The sequence below is a fragment of the Leucopleurus acutus genome, assembly GCF_964270905.1.
Source record: "Leucopleurus acutus genome assembly, chromosome: 2".
Classification (NCBI taxonomy): Eukaryota; Metazoa; Chordata; class Mammalia; order Artiodactyla; family Delphinidae; genus Leucopleurus; species Leucopleurus acutus.
The window spans coordinates 89,537,150-89,549,424 of record NC_139143.1 but is presented as its reverse complement, the minus strand read 5'-3'; the positions used below and the strand labels follow the sequence as shown (position 1 = coordinate 89,549,424).

The following is a 12,275-nucleotide window of genomic DNA, read 5'->3' as shown; positions in this document are numbered from 1 at the left end:
ATTCTAATTCCTTTACTTTATGGCAGTAGTTCTCAAAGTGGAGCCCCCAGACCAGAAGCATCAGCATCCCCTGAGAACTTGTTAGAAAAGGAAATTCCCAGGCCCTAGCCCAAACCTACTGAATGTGAATCACAGGGGTGGGGTGAGCAATAAGTGGGGGTGTTTTGGTTTGTTTGTTTGCTTTTTTGATTATAGACTCTTTTTTTTAAATTGAAGTGTAGTTGATTTACAATGTTGTGTTAATTTTTGCTGTACAGCAAAGTAATTCAGTTATATATACATTCTTATAAATTCTTTTCCATTATGGTTTATCACAGGATACTGAATATAGTTCCCTGTGCTATACAGTAGGACCTTGATGTTTATCCATTCCATATATAATAGCTTACATCTGCTAACCCCAGCCTCCTACTCCATCCCTCCCCCAAAGCAGCCACAAGTCTGTTCTCTATGTCCGTGAGTCTGTTTTGTAGATGGGTTCATTTGTGTCATGTTTTAGATTCTACATATAAGTGATATCATATGGTATTTGTGTCTCTTTCTGACTTAGTTCATTCAGTATGGTAATCTCTAGTTGCATCCATGTTGCTGCAAATGGCATATTTTGTTCTTTTTTATGGTTCAGTAGTATTCCATTGTACATTTGTACCACATCTTTTTTTCTCTTAAACATCTTTATTGGAGTATAATTGCTTTACAATGTTGTGTTAGTTTCTGCTGTATAACAAAGTGAATCAGCTATATGTATACATATATCCCCTCCCTCTTGCGTCTCCCTCCCACCCTCCCTATCCCACCCCTCTAGTGTACCACATCTCCTTTATCCATTCATCTGTTGATGGACATTTAGGTTGTTTCCATGTCTTGGCTATTGTGAATAGTGCTGCTATGAACATAAGGGTGCATGTATCTTTTTGGATTAGAGTTTTGTCTGGATATATGCCCAGGAGTGGGATTGATGGATCATATGGTAATTCTATTTTTAGTTTCTTGAGGAACCTCCATACTGTTTTCCATAGTGGCTGTACCAACTTACATTTCCACCAACAGTGTAAGAGGGTTCCCTTTTCTTCACATCCTCTCCGTTTGTTATTTGTAGAGTTTTTAATGTGGCCATTCTGACCACTGTGAGGTAGTACCTCATTGTAGTTTTGATTTGTATTTCTCTAATAATTAGCAATGTTGAGCATCTTTTCATGTGCCTACTGGCCATCTGTATTTCTTTGGAGAAATGTCTGTTTAGGTCTTCTGCCCATTTTTCAATTGGGTTGTTTGTTTTTTTGTTATAGAGTTGTATGAGCTGTTTGTATGTTTTGGAAATTAAGTCCTTGTCAGTCACATCGTTCACAAATATTTTCTCCCATTCTGTAGGTTGTTTTTTCATTTTTTTATGGTTTCCTTTGCTGTGCAGAAGCTTGTAAGTTTGATTATGACCCATTTAATTATTTTTGTTTTTATTTCTACTGCCTTGGGAGACTGACCTAAGAAAATATTGGTACTATCTATGTCAGAGAATGTTTTGTCTATAATCTCTTCTGGGAGTTTTATGGTGTCATGCCTTATGTTTAAGTCTTTAAGCCATTTTGAGTTTATTTCTGTGTATGGTGAGAGGGTGTGTTCTAACTTCATCAATTTACATGCAGCTGTCCAGCTTTCCCAACACCACTTGCTGAAGAGACTGTCTTTTTCCCATTGTATGTTCTTGCCTCCTTTGTTGAAGGTTACTTGACAGTAGGTGTGTGGGTTTATTTCTGAGCTCTGTATTCTGTTCCGTTGATCCATATGTCTCTTTTTGTGCCAATACCATGCTGTTTTGATTACTGTAGCTTTGTAGTATTGTCTGAAGTCTGGGAGGGTTATGCCTCCCGCTTTGTTCGTTTTCTTCAGGATTGCTTTGGCAATTCTGGGTCTTTTATGGTTCCATATAAATTTTAGGATTATTTGTTCTAGTTCTGTGAAAAATGTCATGGGTAATTTGGTAGGGATCACATTAAATCTGTAAATTGCCTTGGGTAGTATGCCCATTTTAACAGTATTCTTCCAGTCCAAGAACATGGGATATCTTTCCATTTCTTTTTTTAAAAAATAAATTTATTTATTTATTTATTTATGCCTGCATTGGGTCTTCATTGCTGCATGCAGGCTTTCTCTAGTTGTGGCGAGTGGGGGCTACTCTTTGTTGCAGTACACGGGCTCTAGGCGTGCAGGCTGCAGTAGTTGTGGCACGTGGGCTCAGTAGTTGTGGCTTGCAGGCTCTAGAGCGTGGGCTCAGTAGTTGTGGCACATGGGCTTAGTTGCTCCACGGCATGTGGGATCTTCCTGGACCAGGGCTTGAATCCGTGTGCCCTGTGTTGGCAGACAGATTCTTAACCACTGTGCCACCAGGGAAGTCCCTATCTTTCCATTTCGTTGAATCATCTTCAATTTTCTTTATTAAGGTTTTATAGTTCTCAGTGTATAAGTCTTTCACTTTCTTAGTCAGGTCTATTGCTAAGTATTTTAGTTTTGGGTTGCAGTTTTGAAAGGTATTTTGGTTTTTTTGGATGTAATGTCCTGAAAATATCAATTAAGTCTAACTGTTCTATTGTGTCATTTAAGATCTCTGTTGCCTTGATTTTCTGTCTAGAAGATCAGTCCATTGATGTGAGTAGGGTTTTAAAGTCTCCTACTATTGTATTGTCAGTTTTTCCCTTTATGTATATTAGTATTTTCTTTTTTTTTTTTTTTTTTGTGGTATGCGGGCCTCTCACTGTTGTGGCCTCTCCCGTTGCGGAGCACAGGCTCCGGACGCGCAGGCTCGGCGGCCATGGCTCACGGGCCCAGCCGCTCCGCGGCATGTGGGATCTTCCCAGACCGGGGCACGAACCCCTGTCCCCTGCATCGGCAGGCAGACTCTCAACCACTGCGCCACCGGGGAAGCCCTAGTATTTTCTTTTTATTTAAATTTATTTTTATTTTTGGCTGCGTTGGGTCTTCGTTGCTGCATGTGGGCTTTCTCTAGTGGCAACGAGTGGGGGCTACTCTTTGTTGTGGTGCGTGGGCTTCTCATTGCAGTAGCTTCTCTTTGTTGTGGTGCACAGGCTTCAGTAGTTGTGGCACGTAGGCTCAGTAGTTGTGGTTCGTGGGCTCTAGAGCGCAGGCTCAGTAGTGGCACATGGTCTTAGTTGCTCCGTGACATGTGGGATCTTCCCAGACCAGGGCTCGAACTCGTGTCCCCTGCATTGGCAAGCGGACTCTTAACCACTGTGTTACCAGGGAAGTCCCTGTATATTAGTATTTGTTTTATGTATTTGGGTGCTCCTATATTGGGTGCATACATGTTGATGAGTGTAAACTCCTCTTCTTGTATTGATCCTTTTATTATTATATAGTGTCCTTCTTTATGGGCTTTGTTTTAAAGTCTGTTTTGTCCAATATGAGTATTGCAACCCCAGCTTTCTTGTCATTTCTGTTTGCATGAAATATCTTTTTACATTCCCTCCCTTTCAATATTTCATCTTTGTCCCTTTTTCTTTGTTTTTCCTTTTGTGGTTTGATGATCTTCTTTCATATTATGTTCTTTTTTTTTTGGTTTTTGTGACTCTATTGTATGTTTTTCATTTGTAGTTATCCTGTTTTTCAAGTATGTTAACCCCGTCCTATATCTACTTGCCTCAGACTGGTAGTCATATAGGCTCAAACACATTCTAGGAAATGAAAAAAAGAAAAATCTACCTTTTCTTACTCTCCTCACCCACATTTTATGATTTTGATGTCCTGTTTACATCTTCACGTTCATGCTTTTGCTATTCATTGTGGTATCATCACATTCACAAAAATTTTAATTTATTTTTTAATCTGTGTACTGGCTTATTTATGTGAGTTGCTTTCCACTTGTGAATTTTCTCTTCCCTATATATTCTTCCTACTTTTCTGCTTAGAGAGGACCTTTCAATATTTGCTTCAGGATAGGTTTAGTATTGCTATATTCTTTTAGTTTTTGCTTGTCTGAGAAATTCTTTATCCCTCCTTCTATTCTAAATGATAATCTTGCTGGCTAGAGTATCCTCGGATGCACATTCTTCCCTTTCAGGACTTCGCATATATCTTGCCACTCCCTTCTGGCCTGCAGTGTTTCTGTAGAGAAATCTGCTGATAGCCTTATGGGGGTTCCCTTATAATTAACTGTTTTTTCCTTGCTGCCTTGAGAATCCTCTTCATCTTTAACTTGTGCCTTTTTTATTATAATATGTCTTGGTGTAGGTTTGGGTTTACCTTGTTTGGGACCCTCTGTGCTTCCTGTACCTGCTTTATCTGTTTCCTTCTTTGGGTTTGGGACGTTTTCAGCCATAATTTTTCAAATACATTTTCAGTCCCCTTTTCTCTTCCCCTTCTGGAATCCCGATTATGTGTAGATTGGTACACTTTATATTATCCCATAGGTCTCTTATATTGCTTTCATTTTTTTCTCATTTGGCTTTCTGTCTGCTGTCCTGATGGGTGATTTCCATCATTCTATCTTCCAGGTCACTTATTTGTTCTACATTATTTGTTCATTGCGTGTAGTTCAGTTTTTGTCTCGACAAATGAGTTTTCTAATTTTTCGTGGTTCCTCTTTACTGTTTCTAGTTCCTTTTTATAGTACTCTGCATTTCTGTTGATAGCCTTTCTTAATTCCTTCAGTATTTTCATTATCTCCTTTTTGAAATCAGTGTCTATTAGACTGAAGAGGTCTATCTACTGTGGTCTTGGAGGGCTGTTTTTATGTGGGAGCATCCCTGTGTAGCCTGTGTGGGTTTAATATTTTTAGTGCAAGGGCTGATTTTCATATGGATGCCTGTTGCCTCTTTTCTCAGCGTGTGCTGGCCATTATCCCCTTAATAGAGGGTGTACAGATGCAGTGGCTGGTGCCTGGTTGTGGGGTTCTCAGCGGCAGTGGTGGCTCATGTGTGCCCCCGGAGCACATGATGGGAGCAGAGGCAGCTCATGATCACTCTTGGAGCTCATGTAGGCAGTGTCCTGCCTCCTGAGAGCTCGCTCAGGGAAAACGGCTGCAGGGTGGCTCCCGCACCTCCCCTCGCACACTGCCCACACAACAGCACCTCTCCAAAGCCCAAGTTTCCACACTCAGCCCTTGCCCGTACTGGCAGACGTGCATCTCAGGCTGGGGAGTGTCGAGCGGGTGCACTGACCCTCTGTGCAGGTCTCTATTCTAGCTGCTGCAGATCGGTTGCTGTTTTCTCCTCCAAGGCTCTGAAGCTCTCCCTCTGTCCTGGCTGATCTCCCTGCCAGTGAGGGCACTTCCCAGGGTGCAGGAACCTTTCTTGTTTCACAGCTCCCTGCCTGGGGCGCAGGTCCCGACCCGATTACTTCCTTACTTTCTTTTTTTTTTTTTTTTACTTTTGTCCTACCTGGTTACATGGAGATTTTCTTTGCCCTTTCAGGGGTCTGAGGTCTCCTGCCAGCATTCAGTAGACATTCTGTGATCACTCTCCTGTATCTCATTTTTATTTTTTAAAATTTATTTATTTATTTTGGGCTCTGTTGGGTCTTCGCTTCTGTGTGAGGGCCTTCTCCAGTTGCGGCAAGCGGGGGCCACTCTTCATCGCGGTGTGCGGGCCTCTCACTATCGTGGCCTCTCCCATTGCGGAGCACAGGTTCCAGACGCGCAGGCTCAGTAGTTGTGGCTCACGGGCCTAGCTGCTCCGTGGCATGTGGGATCCTCCCAGACCAGGGCTCGAACCCGTGTCCCCTGCATTAGCAGGCAGATTCTCAACCACTGTGCCACCAGGGAAGCCCCTGTATCTCATTTTTAAATAGGATCCCAACCGGATAGGCCTTTTGTGGCAAAAAGTTGATGAAATTTACAGATGAAGATCATAACCTCTGTTTTCTTCCCTTGTAACCAAGGACAGAAGTAGTGCTGAATCTGTTGGATCAGTGCCTTGTTTCTAGAAAGGAAAGTTTGATCTCCTGAAAGTGGCACCTCTCAGGTGTTCCTGGGAGTTGCCCTACTCAGTGTGTCCACTTGTAGTCTCACCTGAATCCATGACCCAGTCTCCTTGTAAATTAAAAAAGAAAAATCAGGGACTTCCCTCTGGCACAGTGGTTAAGAATCCACTTGTCATAGTAGGGGACACGGGTTCAATCCCTGGTCTGGGAAGATCCCACATGCTATGGAGCAACTAAGCCCATGCACCGCGACTACTGAGCCTGCACTCTAGAGCCTGCGAGCCACCACTACTGAGCCCACATGCTGCAACTACTGAAGCCTGCATGCTCTAGGGCCTGCATGCTGCAACTAAGCCTGCGTGCTGCGACTACTGAGCCCACATACCTAGAGCCTGTGCTCTGCAACAAGAGAAGGCACCGCAATGAGAAGCCCGCGTACCGCAACGAAGAGTAGTCCCTGCTCACCGCAACTAGAGAAAGCCTGTGCGCAGCAGCGAAGACCTAATGCAGCCAAAATAAGTAAAATTTAAAAAAAAACCAAAAAAACCCCGAAGACATCTTTGAATGCTGTTTGGCACACTATTGGCACATCTTTATTAAACTGATTGAAGCAATTTCATTTGGTAACTTTTCGTCAGGCCTTCCATTTGCAGTGTTGTGGAATGGTGAGTTTGTTGTGATGACTTCTGTCCTTTGCCATCCTCCGTGTAGGCTGAGAGGATCATGGAGGCTATTGAGCTATACAGAGAAGAAACTGCAAAAATGAGAGAACACAAAGCCATTTGTAAAGCTGCAGGGAAAGAGGTAAGACAGTCCATTAAGTTACGGTCTGAGAAACATTTTTAAATGGAGACAATTCCTGAGGAAAAAAACATCATTTGGGGATTTATTAACTCAGATCAGGAAATGAGATAAATGTAGTAGAATCTTTTCTAATTCAAACATTAGAAAGAAGGAATTGAGAAGCTTTGTCTTAGTAAAAAGCCAAGGATAGTTAATTTGAGATCATGGTGATTATTGTATTGAGTTAAAAACTCAGATTCCTCCTTTTGTTTGGGAGGCAGGGTAAACATTTCGGATTTCTAGATGAAATGTATTGCCCAGACTCATTCATAAATAAGCAGTATTGAAACTAAAAGTTATTATTAAATAATAATTCTTCAGGGTCAATTTTTAGGGTCTCTCTTTTCAAAAGTGTAAAATATTGTTATGACCCTGCCTGTGATAAGCACTATCAAAGGCTTGTTTTTTAATGACTTGATTTAATAATTTCTTCATAGGTTCCTCTTCCCATCAACCCCATCCTGATGGCTTATGGCAGTATCTCTGTGAGTAGACTAATGGTTTCCCTTTGGTTATTCTAAGGTTACTTTCAGGCACAAGAGAGGAAGTGAAGAGGCATTATGATTTTAGAATAGACACATTGGGAAATACTTTGTCATTAAAAATCTCTTGAATGCTGGAATCCTCTAAGACGTTTTGTATTTCAAAAGGACCATTTTAGTGTCACTGCAAGTCATCCTTTCTGGTTGGACTGGACGGCCATTGTTTTTTTAGTGCTTATTTATGTTTAGTATCCACAGCCCTCTGAAGATTCTATTCATTGAAACTGAAGTTTTTGGAGGAAAAGTTGATATAAATTACTCAGATAAAAGAGGAGAGAGGGAGAATACTGGGACAATGTATGCTTTTAGTGATCTTTAATTACTCAATACTTGCATGTTTCATTCATCACAATAGTAATGTGAGTCAGTGTGTCTTCATTTTATGGATAGGAGACTGTTCTGACTTACAGATCAAAGGGAACATAGTTGATAAGTGGCAGAGCTGGATTGTGAACCCAGATCTGACTCAGTCTAAGCCCGTGCACGTAGTGCCCTTTTTAGAACAGTTTCTCATAAGAAGGAGAGATATCCCTGGTTTTTAGGAGATGGAAATTAGAGAGCTTCAGTTAAGAAATCAAGAGTATCACTAATGCTGTCACACTTCCTTTATAGCCTTCAGCTTATGTGTTGGAGATTTTTAAAGGAATCAAGTCAAGGTGAGTGCCGGTGCACAGTTATTACAGCTAATACCATTTACCGAACATGAGATAAACAGACATTATAATTGATGGTTATCTTCTTTAGAGGTTTAACTATGTCAAAATTTTGATGGAAAATAATTCATTATAATGTTCTTTTTGAATTAGAACTAGAAGGTTCCTCCTAAAATATGAAGGGAGATATTGAATACTTTTAAAAAGCACAAATGAAGGGCAGTGCTACTTTATATCATAGGTAATGAAATCATCTATAATTCAGTCACAGGTACCAATTGCTAACATTTTTTGTTGTATATTTCCTTTGGCTTATTTTCTGTATACATACACAGTTGGAATCATATGTATACATTTTTATATCCTGTCCTTTTTCACAGAATATTTCCTGAGCACTTGCTCACTTTAGTAATATTCTTCAAAAACACATCATTGAATTAGTTCAGAATATTCCATTGTATATATAGTTACTATTGGGTGGTGCATATGTGTTTGGCTGTTATCAATACTGCCTTAGTAAACACCTTTATATATAAATCTTTGTCATCATCATTGATTATTTTTCTTAAGGGTCCTAGCAGTCTATTAACTAATCAATGGACATGAGCTTTTTAAAGGTTTATGTCGCTTAATTACTGTCAGAGTGCTTGTAATGACTTTTACCAGCTTTTAAAAAATTCTTTGCTGGTTTGAGAGGCAAAAGGTGGTACTGCATTATTTTCCTTTTTAATTAGCAGAGTTAAAATTTTATTATATTTGTTGGCCATTTGTATTTTTTCCTGTGAATTTTTACTTTCCCTTTCTTGTGCTTTATAGTTGTTTCTCTTACCGGTTTTTTAAGAATTTTTTAATATCTTTTGTCATTCATTTTTGAAATAATATTTGAGTTTGATCTACTGAGAGTTATCATTTTTTTAATAACAAATCACAATATCTGAGTATATCCCATACAAGAAACAAACAGGACCTATCTAAGATAATGAAACTTTGCTAGAGAAATGTAAAAGAAAATTTAGAGTAATGGAGGTACGATGCATTCGTAGATGGGAAGATTCTGTGTTTTAAAGATTTGGTTTTTCTTAAACTAGTCTATAGGTTTGTGATCCCAATTGAAATCCTCTTGAGGGTTCTAGTTGGAATTGATGAAATGATAATAGAACTAGCTCAAGAAAAGTAAAACAAACCAGAAAAAGAACAAGAGGGAGCTGTTCTCCTAGATTAAAAAACTGTAAAAATGCAAAATTAAAACAGTACAGGATTGTTGTCAGAATCAGTTATGAAAACAGACTCTAAAGCCCTAGAACACTCTATGACATAGAGGGACTCAATAAATGGTAAAAGAAGTATCATATAAAGATGGGATATAGAACAAAAGGCTTTAAAGAAATTGGTTATCTGAAAGAAAAACAGTTAGATTCTCCTACCCTGCCATGGACCAGAATGTATCAAGTAGGTTAAAATACTAAATATAGAATACCAAAACGTTGAAAAGAGAGAACCGTTCATAATACAGATGTATGTTTAACTCTGGATGGGTAAGATCTACTCAAGTATAAAAGTAGAAGAAAAAATAGGAGAGGAAAAGATTTTTAAATTGACCATGTTAAGAAACGTGGCATTTTTAATGTTTATTTTTTCCTCTGCAGTGAGCTGGAAGAATCTCTGCTTGTGCTGCCTTTCTCTTATGTCCCAGACATTCTTAAGCTCTTTAATGAATTCATCCAGCTGGGCTCTGATATTGAACTTCTATGTAGGTGCCTCTTCTTTCTCCTCAGGTAACGTCCTTTCCAAAAGAATATCATGTCTTATCCGCATAACTGCTCCAGTAGTGCCTCACCTGAAGCTGTCCATGCTTTGGGATTAAGAAATGTGATGTTTCCGTTTCAGACACTGTTGGGAATTTCAGTGCTGCCTGACATAATTCTTATCCTTTGGAGTCAGTCTTGCTCGTAAAATGCAGATAGTGATGACCCAACTCTAAGTAGCATGAGGTACTATGTTGCTAAGGATGCTAAGGTTACAGTCTAAGGTAGCAGCTCTGGTTCTAGTCAGTTTGCTGAAAGCCCATCTCTGAATGGCCAGTCTGCCTCAGTGTTTCTTTTTGACTATTGAGTTTAAACCAAATGGTTTTATTTTCATAATAGCATTTTAAGGAGTAGTCAGTTTATTTCCCAGGTCTCTACAAGTACAAATGGAAGGATAGGGGCATATTTGGAGGGAACTAAGAAACATAAAGAAAATGTTCATTAGATTATATTCTTAAATAGGAAGAATTCTTATTAATATGTAACAGAGGGAAAATATATTTACAAAGGCGTAATATATTCTTATCTCCCACTGTGTCCCCCAGTCTCAAGCTGTTATATCAGAGGACAGGAATAAAGGCAAATTTGAACATTCCTTAAAATGCTATTAGGAAATCAGAAACTGCTCAGCCAATACCAAATAGTTAAAAAGAAAACAGGTGTATTTGGTGAATTGGCCTTTTTTCATGATCATTAACCCTTCATTCCTTTCTTTCTTTCAGGATAGTAGCAAATGAAGAACAATGATATGTTTATATTATTCTGTTGTCATATTTACAGTTTATTTTTTAATTGCTATGGCATATGTGCTATTGAATCGGGGTTACTGATTCTATGAGAAACACAGTGAATATTTCTAGCATATTGGGGTGGTAGATGGGGTGCTACCTCGCAGGTAGATATGGCAGGTCACAACTGAGGGTGAGGGTGAATGTGGAGGTTAAAGGAGCATGAATCATCAAGGGCATCTTGGTACTCTAGGTCAGAGTTTGATCATCTCTTTTTTTGGCTGAAATATTAATAAATCTTTGAGTTAGCAATTCTTAGAAGGCTCATTTTCCTCTGGTCTTTACATAGAATGCCGTTGTCAAAATCTGTGGCCACTGGGTAGATTGCAAAGAGTCAGCTTTGCAAATGAGTTGAATGTTAGGATAGTATTTTAAAAATTGTTATTGGATAGAATTGAATAGTAGGAAGAAACTTCTTTAGTTTTTTTTTCATAGAAGCATTTCTGTATTCCCATGATTGGCAAAATGATTTTTTTTTTTGGACATTTTGTCTGTTTGCTAGTTCTAGAAGGGACAGGTAGAGCTAGAACCACTATCCTTCTTTGTGACATGCCTGGTTTTATTTTTGTTAGGATTCACTTTGGCCAGATCACTAGCAACCAAATGCTTGTGCCAGTGATTGAAAAATTAAAGGAAACAACTATTTCAAAAGTCAGCCAAGTCCGGGTAAGTATCTTTGTAGAGACAGAACAAGGAGGGGAAAATTCTAGTGTGTATGTTACTTACAAGTAGCATAGTGTGCTGTGCCCTGTCTTTGGTGATATTGACCTGACATGCATGTATATTTAAGATGAGGTTTTTGTTAGAGCTAGTAGACAAAAATACAAACAAACAAGGAAAACCCTTAGGGAAGGATGAGTAACAACACATGAAGCTTTGGTTCCCCTGACTCACATATGCTGCGATATTGACTGAATTGAGAGGAAGTTTATTTAATCTCTCTTGTATTCTTTCTCAGGATGTTATTGGCTTCAACATGGCAGGTCTTGATTTTCTCAAGAGGGAATGTGAGGCAAAAAGTGAAGTTATGTTTTTTGCTGATGCTACCAGCCACTTGGAAGAAAAGAAGAGGAAAAAGAAAAAGAGGGAGAAGCTGATTTTAACATTGACTTAGAACTGAAATGTGGTGCCTTTTTCAACTTTGTCTTGAAAAGGACTTCCAAACTAAGCAGCAGAACCTATGAATGTGATCTTATTTGGAATTTGGGTCTTTACAAATATAATTAGTTAAGATTGGTCATTCTAGATAAGATTAAATCCAATGATTTGCTTTTATAAGAATGCCATGTGATGGACAGCTGCATGTAAAAGAATGAAATTAGAACATTCTCTAACAAAAACACCATACCCCAAAATAAACTCAAAATGGATCAAAGACCTAAATGTAAGGCCGGACACTATAAAACTCTTAGGGGAAAATAAAGAACATCCTTTGACGTAAATCTCAGCAATATCTTTTTGGATCCACCTCATAGAGTAAGGAAAATAAAAACAAAAATAAACAAATGGGACCTAATTAAACTTAAAGCTTTTGCACAACAAAGGAAACCATAAACAAAATGAAGAGACAGCCCCCAGAATGGGAGAAAATATCTGCAAACAAAGCAACCAACAAGGGATTAATCTCTAAACTATACAAACAGCTCATGCAGCTCTACGTTAAAAAAAAAAAAACAAGGCACATGAAAAGATGCTCAACATCACTAATTATCA

At 39.0% G+C, this 12,275-nt stretch overlaps 1 protein-coding gene across 2 annotated transcripts in view; it reads left to right on the top strand.

Annotated features, from left to right (window-relative positions):
• Positions 1 to 12,275, top strand: part of WDR3 (WD repeat domain 3) — a 37,515-nt gene extending 25,240 nt beyond the window's left edge. For both annotated transcript variants that reach the window (XM_082833054.1, XM_082833053.1), the window contains exons 22-27: positions 6,643 to 6,735; positions 7,212 to 7,259; positions 7,929 to 7,972; positions 9,616 to 9,744; positions 11,135 to 11,228; positions 11,521 to 12,275. In XM_082833054.1, coding sequence (XP_082689180.1) covers positions 6,643 to 6,735; positions 7,212 to 7,259; positions 7,929 to 7,972; positions 9,616 to 9,744; positions 11,135 to 11,228; positions 11,521 to 11,676 — 564 coding nt within the window. In that variant the 3' untranslated portion in view covers positions 11,677 to 12,275. The remainder of the gene's footprint in view (positions 1 to 6,642; positions 6,736 to 7,211; positions 7,260 to 7,928; positions 7,973 to 9,615; positions 9,745 to 11,134; positions 11,229 to 11,520) is intronic.